The 24,648-nt window shown below is 41.4% G+C and overlaps 1 protein-coding gene across 2 annotated transcripts in view; it reads right to left on the bottom strand.

The window, feature by feature from the left end:
• npas3 (neuronal PAS domain protein 3) overlaps positions 1 to 24,437 on the bottom strand; it is a 352,407-nt gene extending 327,970 nt beyond the window's left edge. For both annotated transcript variants that reach the window (XM_086181913.1, XM_086181914.1), the window contains exon 1: positions 24,247 to 24,437. In XM_086181913.1, coding sequence (XP_086038039.1) covers positions 24,247 to 24,437 — 191 coding nt within the window. The remainder of the gene's footprint in view (positions 1 to 24,246) is intronic.
• Positions 24,438 to 24,648: the final 211 nt, after the last annotated feature.

Here is a 24,648-nt window from a genome sequence, read left to right as displayed (position 1 = left end):
ACACAGTCACTCTCTCCAAGTGCCAAGAAACAGATGCTGGGCTCATCTGGTGAGCTGCATGGTAACTGTCCAAATATTGACACACACGCACACACACGCACACACACGCATGCACACACACACACACACACACACACACAAGCACACACACACACACACACACACACACACACACACACACACACATACAGGCGCAGAGCAAGTGGAGCAGTTGTACCCACATATCCAGACTGCGGGGAGCAATGGTATCACATGTTTTGATCGTTTACTCTTTGACAGGATCAAATTGGAGGTCACGTGGTCTAGCAACCGAAGGGTCGCTGGTTTGATCCTCACCTCCCCCAGTGACCATGTCGAAGCATCCTTGAGCAAGATACTGAACCCCTAATCTAATTTCTCCTGATGGCCCTGCGATGGCCTAATTTCTCCTGATGGCCTTGAACCCTGGATGGGTTCACCCTGGACCTGTCTTGCCCAATGTCAGCAGGGATAGGCTCCAGCCCCCCTGCGACCCTTGACAGATAAGCGGTATAGAAAATGGATGGATGCATGGATCAATGGATGGACGGATGAATGGATTGGATAAAATTAAGTCTCTGAGAGGATGAGTGGAGTGCATTTTAACTGTAAGTGTTGCAGTACAGGGGTGTCTGATTGGATTCTACCTTTGGTACAAAAAGAATTCATAAAGACACAATTGGCTGTATTAGTGTGTGGAATGTCAGATGAATTTATGTGTCTTGGTTGCAGCACTAGCGCCTCCTCTCGTAGGTAGGTCATGGAGCCCAATCAAAAGTTTAGAGAAGGAATTATTATTTAGTAATCTTTTTTTTGTTGACCCAGTGGAAAAATAGGATTAAATATAGCCAACAAGATTCCTAGACTCAGGGTGGGCAGCTGACAGCCCGCATCAAAGTTATCCACTCTTATAATGGTGGTCAGTTTTGAATACACAGACGCAGCTGAGTCTGAAGCACCTCCTCTGGGAAACTTTTGGTAGCTTTCCTGATGTATCTTGTGTCAGATTTAATTTGTAAGATAGCTGCTTCAGTCACAGACCATTTTGGTACTTAGTGTATTGATACATACAAATATACATACGTGTTCCATTCCTGGTCTGCATTTCACTCGTCAACTATGGAGCAGTGAGGAACTGCCTCTCAATAGTCCTCCAATTACAGTAGAATCAACTCCTTACATATCTTTTTTATGGCAGGAGGAAACTAAGAGAGACAAGAAAAACGTGCAAACTCCACATGGGACAGCCAGGATTCAAACACAGGACCTCCTTCTTTTAAGGCAACACTGAGCTGTAACGAAGAGGATGAAGAAACCCTGAGAGATGAAAGACAAAGCTTGAGATGGTGTGAAAGCAAGAAAGAGAGAGAAGAGGAGGAGGAGTGGAGGAAGAAGAGCAGAGTGTATTTAAATGTGAGCCGGTGTTAATGAGTTTGGTCAGAGTGTGGAACAGTCTTTTTAAAGCTGCTATCATTCTCATTAATGTAGTGAATGAGCCGCTGATAGCTGTCATGGACCTCACACTCCAATTAACAACAACATACACACCTATAGGTCACACACACACACACGTGTGTGTGTGTGTTTGTGTGTGTGTGTATTTAAAGTGTGAAAAAAGTGTCAGAGACTGCACTTTGATTTCCCAAAGAAAAAAAACTTCCCACAATTTACAAATTCAGCATTTCTGTTTTTTAATGAGCGTCCGCTAAGCTGTGAGATAGAAATGCAAATTCACCTCAATGAACTTGGAAAATGCGCTGAAAAATTTATAGAATCTCCCTTTAATTCGGGGGAAGGAAGGAAACAATTTGCTGCCTGTAAACAGAGATGATGACGAAGGAAGTGGAGTGTGTGGAGCGAGATGATGATGATGGTGGTGGACATTCAAAAACACACATATCGAAAGATGGTAGAAATGAAGCGTCTGCCCAAACCACGATAAATAATTTACTCAGCGTGTTACTTTTGATTGTGAAAAGGATCCCTTCAACCTTTTTATTGTTCTTTGTTTTTCCTTAACTTATGTTTTTGTCTTTTCAGTGAATCATGTAAAACATGCTACTAACAATTTATTAGTGATCCTGCAGAGATGCAAATCTTCAGAAACTGCACACAGCAGTTTCCTAAAACAGCTGGCTACACACCTGAGCCTGAATACGGCGAAGCAAAAGAGCCCCATGTGTTAATAAGGCCTGACTAAATGATACTTGATGAGAACTACTTTCAGTGACAGGTGAATACAATTGAGAGTATTTGTCGTAGCAGAGAGGTATATGTGGGATTGAGTCAAAATAATCTTCAGTGTGTACATTGATGTTGATAAAAGGTGTGCAGAATCTGCACATATAATTGAGTGATCAATGCACCTGCGCAGTACCATAACATCCTTTACATTTCCAGTTGAAAATACAATATTTAAAGATATAGTTATTAGATATGTAGATGTGTATTTATTTTTAATTATATACTTATTGCTTTTGTTTCAGGTCTAGTTAGACTAAGGTACAAAAGCGAATTGAAAATGCTCCACTAAAAAAAACAGACAACTTTGTAACAGGACAAAGGTTTGTTCCTAAATTTTGCATAAAACCTGCAATTTTGCTGCTAAAACAACAGCTGCAAATGTTACGATGTTTCGCCAAAACACAGTTTTGTTAACAGAGTATTTTCTCAATGAGACAGCAAATCAGATTTAAAATTACACCAAGTGTTGGTGCTCAGCTTGAAAAACAGCTGTTTACATCCAAATCAGACATCAGGTGCTTAACGAGGAACGTGGGAAATATCACCTGTCTCTACAGGGAACTAGGACTCCCATCAGAATGGGACTTCAGCTAGAAAGTCCTGACAGAAAACTGCATTTGAATCCATCTCAGTGAACAAATGCAGTCTCCTTACAATTGTGTCAGTCTCTCATCCTTCATTCCTACTATTTCCAATCTCTAATCTCTTTATTCTGCAGTTTCTCAGATTGAAGATCTTTTTGTCCTTGTGTTAAGAAATCCCTTATCAAACAGGTTTCTGTGTGGTGTGTGTGTGTGTGTGTGTGTGTGTGTGTGTGTGTGTGTGTGTGTGTGTGTCCCCACAACAATTAAGTGCAGCTTCAGAGTGATTGATACTAGCTTGGCTTTCAATTTGTTCCGCTACAGAGCTCCAAGCATCAAGCCCCCACCCCCACTACACTGACCTCTCACATGTTGACATGAGACAGTCTGAACGTGTTTGCTTCCTGTCTGATTTGCTGACATTTCAATGTCTTACCAAAAGGTTGAGTCAGAGGCTTCAAATTGAACAAAACTTAGTGGTGAGAGTTTTCAGTCTTGAACCAGTGACTCATGTTAGCAAGTGTAACTGAATCTATGACATGGACGAGTTCGCTCTTCATTATACTACAACGTGCAAGTTCCAAGCAAAAGGGCCTATCATCTTGCGTGCACGCACAGTTAAACTGGAGCTCCATTCATAGGTTATATAACCCAGTTTGAGGTTTACATACAATAATCCCCTTTATACTTTCTTACAGTCTGACAGGTGCTATCTGTGATAGATTTCGACACAAGTTTAATCACTTTGCTAAATTCAACCACCACCCAACCTGTGACTATAGCTGAAAGAGCTTTTTCTTCCAGAAAGCCTTTGTGGCACACAAGGAGCCAAGAACATACAATAAAATTCCACAGTTTTGAGGGCAGCTGCAGAGTCTCTGATGGTTCATCACTTTAAGTGAAGCCAAACATGTTACGCACTGATATTTTCTTTGTTGGCATAAAATACAGGTGGTTGCAACTTCAATTCATTAGTAAACAATAGATTTATGGTAAAAAAATAGTGTTGATGTGTGTGCAGCTTTTTTTCATTTTGGAATAGTTCCAATTGGTCATTGTATTACAATGTTATGTGTAACTATAAATGTTGACATCCTAATAATGTTTCTTCAAGTGTTTTGTTCTGTTTTTTGGTTGTTTTTTTTTTGGGGGGGGGGGGGGTATATTTGTGTAAACAGTGAACTTCTGTTATGCTCACCCATCCTGATATTAACCTGATGAGGACAACACTTTGAATAAGACCCTCCCATGTAAATAGCATTAATTAGATTAATTTTTTTACATAATTCATATGTACCTACGAGATTTTTTTTAGCATGTTTGTGGCACGTATGGCTGTCAAACCGCTTTACAACACATGGTCCAGCTCCCAGTTAGTGTAACTCAGTTTTCTGCAATATTAGCAAGAAAACACTTACCAACAGAAGTCATTTCCTGTCAAACAAATGAGGATAATTCCCCATTACAATGAGACAGTTAGCTTGTTTATTTTGAGAAAGCGGTTATCTTGAGATATTGAATTAGTTGTCAAAATAACCGGTAAATTATTATTGTGATAATAGGTTATTATGTTTATATCAGCAATATCAAGCTTTGTGATAAAAAGATAATGTCCCATTACCATGGGTTAATGCATCTTTTTATAAGGAGATATCAAAGCTCATTATATTGTGATACTGAGTTAACATTAAATAATAGCAACCAAAAATATATATTAACCAGTACCTTTTCTCTGCACCAGCATACTGAAGCATGCACACAGATCAATCCATCCAACCCACCCATCCATTTTCTACCTGTTAAGGGTTGCGGGGGGGTGGAGCCTATTCCAGCAGTTTTCGGGCGAGAGGCAGGGTTCACCCTGGACAGGTCACAAGTCCATCACAAAACCAACACATATAGACAGACAACCATTCACACTCACAGTCACACCTACGGTCAATTTAGAGTATCAATCAGCCTCGTCCCCTCTTGATGTCTTTGGACTGTGGGAGGAAGCCGGAGTCCTAGAGAGAATCCACGCAGGAACAGGGAGAACACGCAGCTCCACACAGAAAAATGCCATGCGCGAGCCGGGACTCAAACCCGGAACCTTCTTGCTGTGAGGGGCAGTGCTAACCACTGCACCACTGTGCCGCCCCCATGCACACACATAATTGTCACAAATACAAAATCTGCTTAATCCATGCTGGTTTTGCAAATGCAGCTGGTTGGGGAAATATTCCTAATTCAGTTTCAGTATTTTTGACACAATTTTTTGCTTCACTGACCAAACTCAATTACAAAATCTGGTCAAAGACTCTCTGTTCATTCCTGAAGGGATTCCTTTCAGAGACGAGCAGCTTTTATCCAGCAGCGACAGCGATACTGTACATTTGTTAAGAGCAAAGGCACAGAGCTAAAGACAAATTTACATTCTTGTTTTTTCCCGCTCGCATGAAAGGGCACTCCAGTGTCGAATCCTGAATGTTAATCTTGCATGGAAAGCAGATTTTAAAACTGGAAATGAAAACATCAGCTCAAAATTAGGGAGCTTCTTGTTTGAGCTCAAAAACACTTAATATTTTATTCATGAGATGAGTTTGGATCATCTGATGCTCTCTGCAAAAACACTGACAAAACAACACAGGATCCACTTTCAATTCATTCACAGTTCTACTCCCCAGAAGACTTTTTTTTATAGAGAAAACTCTCTATGTTGCGCTATTTCTATTCTCAAGCCCCTTTCACACTACACCAAAAACGCCGGTGAACACGGGTGTTTGGGCACTTCGAAAGTGTCAACTCGGCATTTGGACCCGCGTCCACCGACCCTCCAAACAACCCAGGTGTTTGGCGGCTCGCCTCGGCTCTGCTCAGCTCGCCTGCAGTGTGAAAAAGGCAACCCTGCGCAAATGCGACCGTGTTTATAAAAAACTTGTATCATGATCTTGCACATCTTTTTATCGACCATGGCAGCGCACTGGCAAGATCATGAAGTCCGCAAGCTGCTCGCCATCCAGGGTGAGGACGAGATCCAGCGACAGATTTCTGGAACCGTATGGGACACGGTGATTTATGGAACATCACTGCCCTTTTGAGGGAGCGTTCGACTCGACGACATCCATGCTGATGTTTGTTTGTACGGCGCACTTTTTTGAATGTGCCCTAATGCCAGGCAAACGCGGGTACAAAAACCTGCTTTGACACCCGTTTTTCAGTGTGATAGGGGTATAAAACACATGGGGACATTTGGCGACATGAGACTGCCCCCTAGTTAAAGTATTTTGGAGGTGTTTAACCTTGGTTAAACTGTTAATAGGGCCTCAACATTAACTCATTAACTCCTGCTAGTAACATGCTAATCTTTCCCTTCTATGCAAATTTAAGTCGCTTATCAAGCTTGAAGCCACAACACAGTCCTCCTTGCAGCTGCATGCAAAAAGAAAATGAAGAGTTAGCAGTCGTGGTTAGGTGATGTGAGACTGCAATGATGATTTAAAAAAAAAAAAAAAAAACACTACTGGACTTCCGAATGGCTGGTTTCACTTTGTTCCAGATCATGGATGGTTCCATTGGAACTGAAAGAATTTCAAATTTTTTTAATGGATCCAAAGAAATGAGATATCCTGGTCAGAAGTATTTGACTGATGTGGATTTGACATTAACTTACTTGAGTTACAGGTGGCCATTTAGTGCAACGTTGAAAAGCTGGTTGTTGATGTCAACTTGGTAAGTGCCAGTTTGTGTAAGATACACAGTTTTACAAGTTACTTGCTTTCACATGCAGACAGAGGTTCTCTTTCCTTTGTAACTCATGAAATAAGTCAAAATGACTTAGTTATAATGACTGTCTCAGGGACAGCATTATCATCATTAAGTCCTTTATATCCATCCATCCATCCACTTTCTTCCACTTATCCTGTTAAGGGTCGCTATCTCAGCAGCTTTTGGGCATGAGGCGGGGTTCAACCTGGACAGGTCGCCAGTCCATCTCAGGGCCAACATATATAGACAAACAACCCTTCACACTCAAATTCTTACCTACAGTCAATTTAGATTATTCAATCTGCCTTGTCCCCATTTGTATGTCTTTGGACTGTGGGAGGAAGCCAGAGTACCAGAGAGAACCCACACAGACACAGGGACAACATGCAGACTCCACACAGAAAGATCCCGTGCCCGAGCCGGGACTTGAACCCAGAACCTTCTTGCTGTGAGGCGACATGCTAACCACTGTGCGACCAAGACCTTTATGGTGTTGAGCTATTTTCCTGAATTTACACAATGAATTAATATTTTGGAAAAGAAGGGAACTGGTTGTGCAATATGGGCACTTACTTGACATAATTTCCCATCTTTGCTGAACAAGATTTTGAGAATTTGAAGCCTGTCTCCTTAAACCATCTGTCCCAAATGTACTGTAAGCCTGCCAAGTTCAGTGATTTAAGCAGATAAAATCCTAGGTTATTTATATAAATTTTACCTTACCGCAAGTAACGAATTACAGTCTAAATAATCTACCATTTATGTGATTAATAATCAAGATTAACCACTGAAATTCAGGGATTAATCACAAATAAGAAAATGAACAGACCTAACTGGTCACCCAGTAGTAAATGCCATCGGTTTTATTTGGATCCACCAGAGGTCAATTGTCACAACTGCAGAAAAAACAAACTAAAGAAGGAAGCACTGTTAAATTTATATAATTTCAAAATTTAGTGGGATTAATAATGTGAAAATAGGACATGAGGTCACAGAGATGCAATAAAGATTAACAACATAATGGCCTATCTATCAATATACGTAGGTGTGTGTGTTGTCCAGGACATAATGGCTGATATTATTTAATGGAGAATGGTGTGTGCGTGTGCGTGTGTGTGTGTGTGTGTGTGTTTGTGTGTGTGTGTGTGTGTGTGTGTGTGTGTGTGTGTGTGTGTGTGTGTGTGTGTGTGTGTGTGTGTGTGTGTGTGTCAGGGAGCAGGAGTCAAGTGGGTGTATAAACAAAGACATCAATAACCAGCGGACAAGTGCATGAAATTACATGCAGCTGATCCATCATGGAGGAACGACATCATCAACAACAACAACAACAACAACAACAACAACAACAACAGGGCAAGGCTGGCAGAATTTCTAGGCAGCCTGAAGGTGACACGAACCCCTTTGTCCCTGAGGTTGCTGGTTCACACACCATAGTTCTCCAAGATGTTTCAAATGTATGTATATAGATAGCCAGGTACATAGGCAACATGATTATCCAACTCAAAATAACTACTAAATTAGGGGCTCTTGAGATATAGCAAGCTGGTTTTAATTAAATTTTGGTCCAGTTTTTAGACAAATCTGTAATAGTCTATATATATACATATATATATATATATATATATATATATATATATATATATATATATATATATATATATATATATATATATATAAAAGCAGTAAATAAAAATACCAGAGCTGTTAGAGTGTTGCTCCCATCAGAAAACTCTATCCCATTGCTAGTCAAGCTATGTTTAGAAATCATGATTCCCTCCTAACTTGAAATACAGTTCTTATTTGAAATAACGGTCAGGTTGAGGCAAAGAGGGAATATGCATATGTGTCATATCAATTAGTCTAAAATACAACTCAAATAGTTTTGTAGGTTGGAGGACGAGTATTATTAAGATATTCTGTATTTCTGTTTTCTCAAATGCATCCTCCTGACCAGAGCATTTCTCTTCTCTGTTTAATGGAGAATAATCAATAGTCATTTCACACTCAAGTCAGCCTCCTGTCTACAGGGGCCAAACAGGTGACCACGGCAGGGCAAAGAGGGGACAAAATTAATGAGAGCAGAGGAGATGAGACCCTCAGACAAGGAGGAGGAGGAGTGTTTTTAAGTGAAGATGACACCACAGTGATGAAAGAAAACACACCATACAACCACGTATGTATATTTACACACACACGCACACACACACACACACACACACACACACACACACAAACACAAACGCACAGGCTGTTACCTAATGGCGAAGCGAGCAAATAGCAGACAAAAAGAGCAGCTGATCATCATCATCATGCTACAAAACCTATCTTGGCAACTGGACACACACACACACACACAAACACACACACACACACACACATCCACACACACTTACAGAAATTAATTTCTGAATAATTCCTCTTGGGGTTGAAGCAACAATATGAGCAGCTGGCAGATCAACATGTTACAGCACTTGGTGCATAAAGTGGACACACACACACAAGCTGCAAAATTGTCTTCATAGACATATACTTATTACATTTGTCACAGAGGTCATGTATTTGTTCAGAGTCCTGTAGGGCTGCTTATGTGTTGCCAAGGGTTTTTATTTGAAAAAAGAAATTATTTTTTGCTAATCTGTGGTCTTATTGTCAGAGGGACCCAGTCAGACTTTTGCTTGTGAACATGAACTTTAGGAATAAAATTGGTTGGGAAATGATAGAACAAAGGAGAAGTAAAGGAAAAAAGAACAAGAGTAAAACAAGAATTAAAGATTGGGAGAGAGACAATAACCGATGAATGAGAAATAGGGAAAAGAAACCCAATATCAAAAGAACAGTAGTAAAATGTGTGTGTGTCTGTGTGTGTGTGTGTGTGTGTGTGTGTGTGTGTGTGTGTGTGTGTGTGTGTGTGTGTGTGTGTGTGTGCGCGCGCACGTGTGCGTCCAATCTAAAGTGTGATATAATTGAAGCGCGTGTTTTCAAGGACAGGCAGATATTAGTCCTGAGGTGAGAAGCTGCAGAGTCAGCAGCTCTGAGTTGATTATGTACTTTGTCTACAAGAGGAGGTGAGAAGAGGAGATGAGGAGGAGGAGGAGAAGCAGAGGAGATACCAGGATTAAGATGAGAGATGGAAACATGAGGGAAGGAGGTGAGGAAGTAAAAGGGCTAACATCTGAACAACCCCTAAAAGTGTTCGATTTTCTGATCAAGAGGCTACAGCAGTAAAAACTGTCAGCACATCATCATTTCTGAGTCCTTTCAGAACGTGTTTAAAAACAAACCTCTGGTTTGTTTCAGGCACTAAAGCAGGGGTTCCCAATCTGTTGATTGTTACTTTTTAAATAAATATTGAGGTCCAATGATCTCTAACATCAACTATGACTGAAGTAATCATATTACTATGTCTTTCTACTGGTGGAAGTTCTGTCTGAAAATGAAAAGCCATTGTGTTTTGGTCTGTAACATTACCCAGAGGCAGTTAAATGATTTGAAAATTATTGAGAGTGAGCAGCAGCGGAGAAGATATGAGGCCACACTACAGGGAGTGACAGCTGTCTCCAGGAACCGACTCTGAATGTCTGCTGCGTCCACTTTAGGTCTGACTCTGATTTAGATGCAATAAATGATTCAAAATAAGGCGTGAATTAATAATTTACAACCTCTTCCTACAATAAAACAAGCAAACAACTTTTAAAATCTTGTTTTCTGAATGGAATTTGGATTTGATCAGCTACAAAGAGTTCAATGTGGTGTAACACTTTAATTGTATTTATTATTCATCATCCCAGACATACATATAACATTAATTTATCAGATATGGTCCCATTTTTACATGTTAATCAATAACATGCCAAACCTAACCAAAATTCCAACGGATGATATGACACGTAAAAGTAAACTTGGCCAGCAGTGTGCGACAGGGTAACTTTTGGGCTGGACCTCACCAAGGATGAATGTTTCTCTCAAGTGCTGTAAAATAGGTTTTGTTAAACTCCGTACAGCATCTCTGTCATCCATCTAAATTTGGTGTTTTCGGCAGCACAATATGGGTGAACATGACCTTGTAACTAAAGGGGCTTGGGGCAGTTATCCTCAAGCACCATTTCTCAAAGGAGGCAGCCATGCCTGCAGGGAATTTATACAAGGCACAAACATTTTAAAATTAATTTTCCAGCCTGTTGTTTTTTAATAAATTATTTTAAAAACATGGTTTCAGATAATGACGTTTAGCAAATTGTCTCTGCCGGTGTAATTCTGATTGGTATGAATGCAAAAAGTGTGGCATCTGGTCTCCTCTTCTGTTGAATAAAGGTGCCTCAGAGCAACAGTTTTAAACAAAAGGACTCATGCTGTTTATAAATTAATCATCAACTGGTTTATAACACACTCAAACTGCATGCATCGGTGTAAAACAACCTTTCAGTTCCTGGCCTCTCAAAGTGCTTCAGCCATGTGCAACATAATTTACATTTTCATACATTTCTCCATCTGGGACAAAGCCGAAGTCTGTGTCAGAGCGGCATGCCAGAAATTTACACATTGTTATGTGGTATTTGGATACGTACAAACGGCTGTTGCGGCGGCAGCTTGGCCATTTTCAATGCATTTTTTCCCAGAGAATAATGTAAAAAGGAAAGCAATTTTCACTCACATCAACTAGACATCATTTGACTCTTTTTCTTTCTCTCTGATAACTGTGTTTACATGCACATTGGGACAAAACCAATCTGGCAAAATCACAGAGACAGAGGACATAAAAATTCCGTGTTCCGAACAGAACTTTAAGCATCAGGACTTTTGTTTTTTTCTGGCTGTTTAAGCGTCTTGAGCTGTTTCCTAACGACAAGTCAGGATCTGGCCGGACCTGAACCCCAAATCTGTTGCCAAACCCTCAGAGCAGCCCCTCACTCGCTCTGTCTCTGTCTCCTGCTTATCAGCGAGGGCTAATGGGACATTTTATTGTGTTATTTGGCCCCTGAAGAGGAAGGAGGAGGAGAAGAGGGGGCTGTTTGGGGACAAAGCCAACTTTGTGCTTTGTGGTTTTTCTGTTGTTTCTGAAAGTTCGCCAACACCACCAGCACCACAGGCTCCGCTTCTCCCCCGTTGTACTTTCTCAGACTTTTTAGTCTTTTTCATTCTGTTCATCCATCTTCTTTTTTTTATCCAAATCTCTTTTCCTGTCCCTGTTTGTGAACAAGTCAGGTGCCTTTTAAACTACAAAACCCATTAATATTAGATAGAAGGGGGTTGGGAGCTCAGTGTGTACAGGGGCTCTCAAACTTGTTCATGTTCTGGGCCCCTGTAAAAAGTGATGTTGCTCAATCGAGACTTTCAATAGAGATATTATGCTTTTCACAAGCATTTTAACACAAGGACTTTGACCCTCAAAAACTCTTAATTCATTTTAAAAATCTGGCAAAAGTTTTATTTTGTTTGTTACAAATTCTGTAGCATTAAACATCAATCAATTAATAATGGTAAATATTACCTGATGAAATCACCTGTATCCTCGGGAAATTCAACTTTTTTTTTTAAGACACGGGAAAGAGACGTCCAGAAAATGTCCAGGATTTAGTTTTCAAAATTGTTTAATATAGAAAAATGGATAAACTATGAAAAATGCACATTTTTAAAAAATGACATGGAAAGTATGAATTCTTAAAATGCATTTGGGGATGCCTGATGTAGCAAGAAAATAATGAGACAAAGCAAAAGTGCAGCCCAGCATACATTTCCAAGCACTAGAAATTACTAAAATATGTACTGCAGCGTTAAACACAGTCGTAGACTTCTGTTTTTATATATTACTTACTTGTTACTAAATTCATCTACACTATACAAAATAATGTGACAACTCAAGGGAATTTAAGCCTCACAGACAGATAAAATGCTAGGTCACAGGACAAACGCTGTTGAGAAGTTCACATACCCTGTTTGGAACCTCTTAGCTGTCAGTATCAATTCTCAAATTATCAAAAACTGCAGACTCAAAAATGAAACTGTGCTTATTTTGTTTTTGCGGGAAGTTGTTTTGCAGCAATCATTTCCAGATGCAAAACAATGTGTTTTTAAGTTCCAAATGATTTTGCACACCCCCTTCTATGCCTCATAGTGGTTTGATCCACCATCCCCAGAGAGAGAGAGAGAGAGAGAGAGAGAGAGAGACACACACACACACACACACACACACACACACACACACACACACACACACACACACAAACAAGCCATTCGACCAGACTGATGATGTGCCAGACAGTCACTATTCCTTTACTTTTGCCTTGAAACGCTGAATAAAATACACTTGCAATTATCCTGACTGCATTGTAGAATCTTGTTGTCTGTGTTTATGTGTTATTCAGAATGAAAACCAATAGAACAAACATCATATCTCCCAGCTTTGGGCAATCAGGTAGGTGTTCCACAGCCTGCCTCCTCTTGGGAAGCTAACCAAGCACTCCTGCAGGCACCAAGATGCTCTACCAGCTTGCAGGTACATTTGATTCATCCCATCAGTTGTCTGCTGCTCATTGAGTTGAGTCCACCATGCATTCCCCTCTTTCTCTCTCACCGCTCATCTCCCGTTTTCAGCCATTTACAGAGGCTTTCCCTTCAGGTCTGAGTTTTTGGTCTCTCTATTTATTTTCAATTACTTCCTCCCTTCGAACTTTTTCTCTGGATTTGCAACAGTTGCTGCCCCTCCTCTTCCATTGTTTTAGCTTGTTTTCTCTATCTTCCTCATGGTATCCATCATCCATCCAACTTACAAAAGCTGACAATTGAACTTTCAACCAGGACATTTCACTAATGTTACTACGATTTTGATCAATTCTAACAGTAGACTTTAGAAAATTATATTATCAAATATATTTTATTCAAGATGAGAATAATTTGCAAAAGTAAGTCAAAAATATTTTGTTCGACTTTTGGAGGACATGAGGTCCCAGTGTCAGATTGATGATTTCCCCCAATGATGTCTCTGGCGGACCAAACTGCTGTTTCATCATCACCAAATCTGTGTGATGTTCTGTCACCTCAGCGACCACTTAATAATACCCTAGAAACCCTTGGCAACCACTCACTAACAAATCAACAAACTGTAGTTCCACCCCACAGACATTTCAAGTGAAAACAAAAACTTTAGTGGCATCCTCCAAATTCAAAAAAAAAAAAAAAAAGAATTGTGTTGTCAAGACCTGACATCTGAATCTGAAGGGGGACATTTGTTTGTGCCTTCCAAATAAATGCTGAATAACATGTTCACATGTGACAACACTATGATTACATTTTTGCAAAATTATTAGTAATGTCATAATAAATTTTGTGGTTTGGTTAAAAAAAAATTGTGATAGACAATCCTCATTTAGCACGCTTGAAGGATGAGGGGATGATTGTGGTCATAGTTTTAATAAAACGTGCTAATTCACTGGAGCTGTCACTCTTACAATTTTAAATTTGAACCAGGTTGGAATAACCTGGAATACACTTGAATACATTTAAATATAGATTAATGGCAAATAATGTAAACTTTTTCTGACTTGCATGGAAAGAGTGTGGAGCTTTTTCATGTCAGTAAACAACATTTTCAGTATTTCGACAATGGGCCACAGTAACCATCTTGTTCCAAACAGCTTTTGTCACGATTTCATCATTGGAGTTCCCTCTATTACAACAGTGACTTGACTGCCATCTCAACCATCAAACAGTCTTGGTATGTATCTTCTCCCTCTGTGAAAATTTTTTTATTCAAATTCAAATATTCTAAAAGCTTGTCATGATCAAAATTGATATAACTTATTTATTTAAATAAATTCCCTACAAAACAAGTAGGGCAGAACGGTGGTGCAGTAGTTAGCACTGTTGCCTCACAGCAAGAAGGTTCTGGGTTTGAGTCCAAGCTCGGGCACAGGATCTTTCTGTGTGGAGTCTCCATGTTCTCCCTGTGCCTGTGTGGGTTCTCTCTGGTACTCTGGCTTCCTCCCACAATCCAAAGACATCAAGAGAGGACTGGGCTGATTGGAAACTCTACACTGACTGTAGGCGTGGCTGAGAGTGAGTGGTTGTCTGTCTATATATGTTGGCCCTGTGATGGCCTGGCGACCCATCCAGGATGAACCCCGCCTCTCGCTTGAAAGCTGCTAGGATAGGCTCCAGCACCCCCTGCAACCCTTAACAGGATAAGTGGAAGAAAATGGATGCATGGATGGATGGATGGATGGGTGGATGGACAAAACATGTAATTAATTCAATTTTAGCATGATGCTAAAACTTACTTCGCAATGTCATGTGGATGATCATTTTGATGCATACTACTCAAGGGATCATATCAAATCAATATTTGTTTTCTCTGTCTTTCTCCTTCCTTCAAAATATTCAATTTTATGGCTCTTTCCTTTGTAGAACACCGCCCAAAATCTTTACCGTTTTACATCTCCTCTTGTGTCTATATATTTTTCAAGCCCCCATCAGTCTCCTTTTTCTCTCCCTCACCATTCCTTTCTTGGCCAGTCCTCCTCTCCATCATCTCTCCATCATCTTCCTCTCTAGAGCCACTGTAGTGTACTGATAGTGGGAGCACTTGTGCAGTCGGCTATGAAGTCTGTCCTCCCCCACTTCCTCTCTCTCTCTACCTGGAAATTAATTTGGTCTCCTCCAGATGCCTATCGGCGCTGAAATGCCCCCAGAAATAGATCCACAAACAGCGGCTCAGCCAAAACGCTGTCAGCCGCCTGACAGCCTTTAGCAAAAACACACACACACACGCACTGGACGGAGGGGGAGGGGAGCAGATGGGGAGATGGATGGAGGGATGGATGTAGGCAGGGAGTAAATGGTGGATGAATGGAAGGTTTGAGGGAAGAGAAGATGGATGGATGACCAGAGAAATTAATAGATGAATTACCGACAAATGTGTACACTTTATTGCCTAAACAAACCATCCGTTTGTAGATTGATTTCCTTCCTTGCGGGCAGTCATTGGTTTCTGTTCATTTCTCTGCGTAGAAACCTGCTGCTGAGAGATAATCCATCACAATAAAACATTTAATCGCCTTCTTTTTCTATCAAAGTTGGGGCATCATCATATGATGGTGAAGATTCTTCCTTGGTGTATTCATGGACAAATTGACCCCACAGTTGTCTTCAAACTGTTTACAATTACTCCTGTACAACAAGTATGACACAGGAAAACTGTTCTCATCCCCTCATGATTCTCTAATATGGAACTATAGGAATCTATGAGAACAGTCCACCATTTTGGAGGGATTTGGAGTGAATTCAATGAAAAACAAAATTCCTCTCCACTGTAAGATTTCAACTATAAAAAAAAGATCATCTACCCTTATCATAGAGTTCATGAGAAGCCATATCAGAGCTACATCAGCATGAGAGCAGTTGGGCATGGTGTATAATGAAAGACAATGAATTTACTGCATCAAATTATGTTAATAGGAATAATAATGACAATTAAGGATGGGTCTGAGTAACCGATTACTCCTTTGCTCACCGTAACTCAATATTTGATCTGTTTTGTCAGGAATGATCCTCAATCTGTTACCTACAAAAGTCATGTCCAGCCCAGAATATCTCCTTACTACATTTAGTGTAGATGATACTATATAAGCTTAATTTATATTTCTGGCATTTAACACTTTTTGTTGCAATGTTTTGCTCTTTAGAATAAAAAAAACCACTTTCATCAAATGGTGAACTCATCACTTTAATTGACAATATGCTTCAGAAATACAGCTGTTCCACACCAAATAACTGTCATGACTACAATGATCACAAAGCACACTCTCTTGTGCAATATTGCTTCATAAACCAACAAAAGACCTCCACCAGTAGTGTGACTTGTAAGTATTATTCTTTAGGAGTGAGGGACGATGCGTTGAAGAGGATCAGTGCAAATGGTCAGCTCAACGGGACAACATCCAATATCATTTTTTTCCTTATTTCACAAATGCTCAACTGGCCACACAACAGACACCAGCAGGCGGTGAGATGGTAAGCTGATAAAACTGATAATATTTCTGCTAGAAAAATCCTGTGACAAACACATGTCTCTGTCTTTCATCTTCAAAGTGCCCCAAAAAACGATGTCAACAAACCAGAAAAAAGCATTGGTTTTCTTACTGTCAAGGCTCAGGGGCCATTCGTTTGGAATGTGGCTGTTCAACAGCAGCCATGCTGGGCTGTAATTTTGTCTCTATATAAACATGTCAGCTGCTCTGGAGTCTTCCCTCAGAACAATCAACCAGAACTAGACTTCCTCTGATATGAGCCCCTGAACTTTGTGTCATTTAGGAATCAGCCAGAGAGACAGAAACTGCCCTCCATTGCCTTTATGAAGTGTAAAATCACCCAGGAGTTACCCCTCAGTGGGTGAGAGGAAACCCTGAGGTAATATCAGATAATAAGGAATCCAGTCTAGTCCTGCCTCAGGTCGCAGCTTCCTGCCTCGTCGACTCAGAACCACTAGGAGGATAAAACCTCCTTAAATGGAAATGAAAACTGGACAAGTGTGATTTCAGCTCTATATGTTTGACCTTTGACCCTCCGCCTGTTCTCTGCTATTTAACAGCACACATATGCTAATAGCCGGCTGTTAATCTGCTGCTCTGTTCTGACCTGATGTCTCTGACTCCAGTCGCAGTCTGGTTTATCCTCATCTACATAAATCAGCTCGAATAATCTCATCATTCTGTCGTCATTCACTCTGGATCAATGTGGAGTCTTGATACAAAGATTAAAAAATGGATTAGAATGCAATACAGTTTCATGACAGGAGATGCAATTTATCTGAATAAAGATGTTAGGCACTGCTTGATTATAGTAAAAATGATAGTCACAATTATTTTGATCAATACTGACGGTGATTATTTAACAGGATTATGCACTGAATTTTGTTTTATGAAAGCATCATGCACTCAGTGAAATTTTAACTGGATTTACATCTGAAAATATGGGAAAAAATGTAAAAACATGTAAATAAATTAGATTAATCATAAATTTTGCAAATTAAATATGCTTTATAGTGCAGGTACAAAGACATCTTTTAAAGAGGGGCTGAATTTATGATACTAGATAACACAAACATAATTATTTTCATGATCTTGTTTTCACTATGGATGTTAAAACTGAAAAATAAAATAGATTAAGTTATCTGTTCCTGTAATGACATTCTCTCGTTTTCTGCGTTGATGTCTACACAGCCATCTGATACCACATAATTTATTAGCCCTGTTAAGAGTTAGCTCAGTTAGCTCCGACTAACATTACATAAAGGAAAATAATTTTTCCCTACTCAAAAACAGCAGCTCAAGATTAAGAAAAATTATCAAGAAAATGTTATGGTTAAGTAGCATTAGGGGGTGGAGCTAGAAAAATATAAGCAATTTGCAAATTCCCACTTATCAAACATGGGTGTGCCCAGTTTCAAGGCTATAGTTTGAAGGGAACCAACGTAAATGATCAAAAAATGCTCGACAGCTTCAGATACATTTGTTCATGACTGACAACAATGATGGCGTCACATCACATCCTTCTGTGGACATACACTGAGAAAACAAAGTTTATTGTGCCCATTACAAACTGTATTTGGGGAGAACCATAATGATTTTTTTTTTTTAATCAGGATCTATATGATCCATTATACGTCAGACACTTTTTTTTTAAAAGCTCCAGTCAAATATCCGCTGAGTTCCTGTATTAATATGGTTTTAAGAGTTTCACGTTGGGAGAGAAGCTGCAAGCAAAGGCAAAGTAGTAAAGCCTTCAGTGTCTTATAATACATTCTTCTGGGCAGAAATATGGTTGTTATTTGGGGAGAGAGTAAATTAAAGGATTCCAACAGCTCTGTTCTAATGTTTTGGGCTGATTTCAAGGGAACCATGTGGGAAATTAAAAAGTGTAACTGATCAGGGAAGTCAGAGGATCAGTCTGAAATTCAACAGCATCACATTCAGGTGGTGTCAAGACGAACTGGCATACGAACTGAAACTCGTACCAAATAATAACAGGTCTGCTGAATAAAAACAAACATGCATATCAAAGATAAATGATATTTCTCCACACTGAGCTTTTTTACATCCCTGTCAGCTGTGATTTCACCAGCACAGGTGACGTTGTTAAAGTGGAAGGATTAAAACGGGCGAGCTGGTCGAGCAGGGGGGCCAGCAACCTCATTGAGGCAGACTGCATCCTCGTCTTCATCATGGCAGATGTTAGTGTCGAGGTTACAACAAGGAAGCCGGTCGTCACCTTGCATCGACCTAACTGCATTATCAGTCCATGTCACGTCCGTCAAAAATAAACAGTCAAAGCAACACGACAGCTTCAAACTCCTCAAAACTGAAAACGCTGCAACAGAAAGCTCCTCTTTTTTTCATCAACCACTGACAGAATCTAATCAGTAAAAAACTTAAAGATTGACTCGATTCGCTATGTATCCCTTAGATAAACCATTTTTGCAGCACAACATCATTACACTGGAACAGAGTAGACTAGGATAATAGTGGAACTGAGGCATTGACCAAAAACAGATTAAAAAAAAAACCTACAGAGCTCATTTATAAAATTTCAGTACAGCAGGAACGTCACACTTAGAGTACTGTATACAACACAAACTAGTAAATCTACTAAAGCTAAAGTTAAGGTTCATACCTGTCAAATGTTACAATAGTAGACACATGCAGGAAATAAATACCATGTAGAGACCAAAACCACTCAGCAGCCGCAACTACATAGAAGTTATGATTATGTTGAGGGAACTTTTTTCTTCTTCAGCACAAGAAGAAAAGTGCAAAAAACAGCAGTATCTGGCATTTCACATGTAAATTTATGTTCATCAAAAAATGAGAATAGATTGGATGAAATCTTTTTTCTGTACATATTTAACTTATCAATATAGGATCCATTGATTTTGGCCAGAATTAGATTGGCACACCAACAGTAATCTATGTCAGTTTTTCTTATTTCACATTGGGGAATATTGTGGTCCAGATATGTCTCAAAAAACACATTTACACTTTTTTTTCAATGCCTGAATAAATATTACATTGCTGTTTAAGGTTCACCAGCACTGGAAGATAATGGGAGATCATCCCACCACTGACCTGGCAGGGGAGGTAGTAACAGCGTCAAATCTATGTCTGAGTGAGAGGAACAGGTGGAGTGGCAGAACACCTCACGCTGAACACTGGCACTGTTGAGTTTACAAGAAGCTCATGTGTTGCAGAAAACTGAAATGCTTAAAAATAAATCACAAACCAAGGCGGAAATGCACCAGACTCAGTTGGCTCTGAGTATACAAGCAAGGTGTAATGATGTTGGGAAACTATCCTGCAGAATTAAGTGTCACATTTTGGAAATGGATGTGAAACGGATGAGTTCCTCACCCGTTTCATCCCACCACGTTGGTTTGTCCCAACAACTATCCAGATAATTGCCCAACGGGCACCGACACAATGGCTCCTGAATGGTCACAATGTCACAGACTTAAAATGATGAGACATTCCTTCACATATGTTTGCATTGTTGTATTTTATTGTATTTTCATATTTTACTTCGTCTGCTGGGAAACCATACTTTCCCCCCGGAATAAAGAGGCTACTTGCTTACCTGCACTAACAAACACACAAGCTCCTGGGTGGAGGTAATTACAGGCCAAACGCTAAATCAATTCAAATCAACAGGTGAAAAAAATGTAAAGACAATCAATATATGTGCTACAATAGAGCAGAAAAGAATAGAAAAGAATGAGCACATTGATTCACCAGTTGAGCAGCCAACATCTTTTGCACATTAACACTAAAAATCCAACGCTGCTGAACCTCCTGGGGTCAGGTGCAGCACTACACAAGTAAATCCACGCGCATCCCTACACAATAAAACTTCCTGTCCATTCCTCTGACACGCATACTCACGCTAGTTGTGTACACAGCACACACGCGCGCGCGCTCGCGCGCAGGTTTGTCATCGATGGATCCACATGTTTTCCTCGACGCTCACACACCTCGCTTGCTCGGAGCGTCAACACACTGCATGGCACCCTGACACGCGCGCGCACGTGCACGAGTTCACACATGAACACACAAAGGTGTTGGACAGGCGAGACGACAGCAGGCAAAGCAAAGACAGTCCTCTATTTCCCGGAACAGTCAGCCAGCCGACCTGTTACCCTTCACAAGCCTCTCTCACTCATGAACACACATACACATACACGCACACGCGCGCACGCACGCGGCCAAGCACACCTCCACTCTCCTCTGGAAAGGGCACCAGCGTTCCTCCTGACACCTCCGGGCTTCAGGAGAAAACGCAAAGCGACGCGGAACAAGTCCGCCGCTCCGCTCGCACGCCGCTTCTGTCAACATGCAGTGAAGGAGTAGGAACAAAAATCCAAGCCCCGTTACCGTTCTCTCCGCGTCGGGTCCTGCTGGATGCTCGGCTTGGTGGGCGCCATCTTCCTGCAACAATTATTGGAATTCTTACTTTCTGCTCGCTTCTCTCTTCTCTGCCTCCTTAGATTTATTTGGACGCGGAGGCGCGGCGGTGCGCTGCGCCCTGACAGCAATGCGTCATGGTCGGTGTGTTAAGACAAAGCCATGTCCGTGAGTGTGTGTGTGTGTACGTGTGTGAGTGGGCGCGTGCGCGCCGTCGTGCGTCTTGCTTGTCTGTACGCCGCCGCTCAGAACCGTGGAAACAACGGTCGGTGGAGACGAAGGCAGGGACCGGGCTGCAGCAGCGCAGGCATGCCGAGCGGAGTAAGGGGGAACCTGGGGTGGGTGTCTCTCGGATCCCGCTGTCTCTCCCCCTCTCCCTCTCTGTTTCTCTGCTTCGATTTTGGCACCACGGGGGGATTTCCTGCATGCGCTCCGGAGAAAAAAAAAAAAGCCAAATATGAGGCGCATCAAGCCATTACGTTCTCACCGCCGCTGCCGCTGCTGCGCCTACATCCCCGGTAAAATCCCCGCGGCGGAGCGTCGCTCGCCGGTTAAAGTCTGTGTGGTTTACCCGAAGCCTTTCCCCGCTTCTCTGGCTGCTGACAGGGAACAAGGGACACCACGGATCTCCGGTATTTTCTCCAGCAGCCCCGGCGCAACAACGCCGCTCAGTTGCAGTTGGACTCAGTTTGTGTGTGTGTGTGTGTGTGTGTGTGTGTGTGTGTGTGTGTGTGTGTGAGTGAGTGAGTGTGTGTGTGTGTGTGTGTGTTTATTTAATTCTGCCTTTCCTCCTTTTACAGGTTGCACCGCGGGGTTGTTATCCAATTTTAAAGCATCACAAAAACCAGCATCCAGCATGTGCGTAGGGACGTGATAGGTAATTTATTTGGGAGGTTGCCCTGTAAATCACATCAATGCACCTCCACGCGCGCGCACACACACACACACACACACACACACACACTTATCTACCTCCCTCTGTTATTATTAGCACATCTTGGTTAATATCTCACCTTTCTTTACAACTTTCTGTCTTCCTTATTTTTTTTTGCATTTTCTAAGAGCCTACTGGCATCTGCATACAAATATGAACATTTTAATTTAAACAGAATCATCTACAAAAACATCTAATAATTAAAGAATTTAGGCCACTAACACTCCTCCAGGTTTCAGTGTGTATGTCAACAGAAACCACCAGCTGCTGCTTCTTTCCCTCTGCTACCAACATCAATTTAAATTCCTCCTTTTTTCAATGTATAATTCATAGTAACCTAATCGCTGTGGCGTGTGATTAACCTCCAGGCTGCAGCCGTGGAAACTGAAAAGCCTCCCTCTCTATACCAATGACCTGTCAAGGTCAAAGGCATGCTGGGTATTCTCCACACAAACAGGCGGTGCTGTGGCAGGAAAATAAAGAGCGGAGAGGGGAAGCGTGACCTCCAGCCTCCAGTCGCCGTGGACCTCCGCACACACTCGTGAACCTCCGCACACACTCGTGAACGCACGACTGGTTTTCTGTTTGGGAAAGGCGTCAGCAGGTGCCTTGTAATGTGCTTGCCAGCAGAAAATTCAACGTTTTTTGCAGCATCCCTGCTTGATTACCAAATGAATGCTCAGATCCCAACCAGTGGCATCACATGATAGTCCTAGAACTACGAGGTCACAGATTTGACCCCCACAGAACCCTTTATTAGCACCTCTTTAGAGTTTTCAGTTGGTGAAATAGTGTGAATGTAAAGATATTTGAGGTTTCATCGAAGCACCAGCTCAACTGCCTCTCAACCTCGCCTTGTGCTCACTGCGACTGAGGTTTCTTCCTAGTCTCTCCATCTCAGCTCTGCTTACTGAGAGCAGTCAAACAGAGGCGACGTGGATAATGGAGCGTAATGTATAAACATATTAGCTCCCAGCTGTTTGTCGGGAAAACCTTAGAGAGAGAATGAGAGGGGCAGCTAGACAATGAGGTGAAATCTGAAGACACATAAGGGAAGAATATTTTTTAAAATCTCCTGTTTCTCATTTCACCTTCAAAATAGTTTCGGTCACCGAGGGCCCTCGAGGACATATAGATGACGACATTCTGAGAGGTTTGGTGTCACAGGAAATGATCTGAGAACATGTCAACCTTCCCCATTTGGGTACAAACATACAGTGCACCACCCTGACTCCTTCTGTATTGGGGTCCGGGGGTCTGTGTGTGCCCAGAAGCCCTGCTTTAAATAACAATACGGCCCTTCTTCTGTTTAGAGTCGCTCTCAGTGCACTTGGAGAGGCCCCAGCTGTGATTTATGTCCCCGTAGCTTTTAGAATTCACACAGCTACACTTCATAATACGGAGAGTTTTTCTGGTAATAAGGTGTGGGTGTGGGTGTGGGTGAGGGTTGTTTAAGCCCCCCAACAGCTCCAGATGATTAGAAAAAACAACCCTACTGAGCAGCAGAAGTGAGGCTATCACTTAGATCCAGAGTGGAGAGGAAATAAGGAACTAACAGAACGGATGGAGAGAATCACCAGGTTGGATTCGAGGAGCGGCGGTGGCGGCTTCGTGACCTGCTGGAGAACACTCAAAAAACACCTCCTCCATTTCCACTGAATTAGCAAAACTTCAGTGTACTTTTTCCTCTGAATTCACTGCTCTTTTTTCTGCTCGAATAGTTGGACTTTATTTTCATTAAATCACCACAACCTGACTCTTGTGTTGCATTTGCTGAACATGCCATTTCTCCACCTCTTCAAAATAAAATCCCTTAACTTGCTACATAATCCCGAACATGCAGACTGAATTGACTGGCACAAAAGGAAAGACGCCTTTTCCATGTAAGCATGAAGACAACCTATAGATAAAAGGCAATACTTTTGGAACATTATTCGTAAAACCTATCTGTCCATTTACACTGGGCAAGGATGATGGAGCTGTAAATTCTAATATCTAAGAAAGACCTATTAAAAAGAATAAATAAAAAGTGCCCACTGAGTTAGAGATGCCCAACTGTCGCAGAACATAAATGTCCCATGAAGACCAGAGTGTGGTAATCTTCCATTTTAGGCGTGTTATGTTATCAGAGCCAGATTTCATTGTAGGAAACAAACTCAATTTTATTCGTTTTAATTTTATTGTCCTCAACTGTACATTTTTTAAAATATAAAAATAAAAATAATACTTTTTCAAGTTCCCCCTCATCATGCTACAGGTCGCTCGTCTCCCCACATACCTTTGCTGGTAGGCAGTAATTCCCTGCACACTCTGCGGGGTCCCATTGGTGGCTCCTGGGACCGGTACCGGCACCCGACCCACGGGGGGTCCGGTCACCATCCCACCGCCTCCACCGCCTCCTCCACCACCGGCTCCTCCGGCCGCCGAAGCCGTCACCTGGACGCTGAAATCTGGGAAGATCCTGATCATGGTCCCGGTCGTCTCCGATGATGCGCTCGCGCTTCTCAACCTCCTACGGTTCTCAACACCGAGCAGTCACCGATTACAGGGATCAATAGAATGATTGATTCAAATAGCTTCTTTTTGTTGATTTTCTTCTTCTTTTTTCCCCTTCTTTAACCTTCGGATGTAACTTTCAGGCAAATCCGGATCATTGTCCTGGCGTGGCCGGTGTACAAAA

This window comes from Aulostomus chinensis, chromosome 17, assembly GCF_037954235.1.
Source record: "Aulostomus chinensis isolate RoL2024-O1b breed Wild chromosome 17, RoL_Achi_v1.0, whole genome shotgun sequence".
NCBI classification, from domain to species: domain Eukaryota; kingdom Metazoa; phylum Chordata; class Actinopteri; order Syngnathiformes; family Aulostomidae; genus Aulostomus; species Aulostomus chinensis.
Note: the sequence above shows the minus strand (reverse complement) of the source record. Positions and strands in the feature narration are given on the sequence as shown.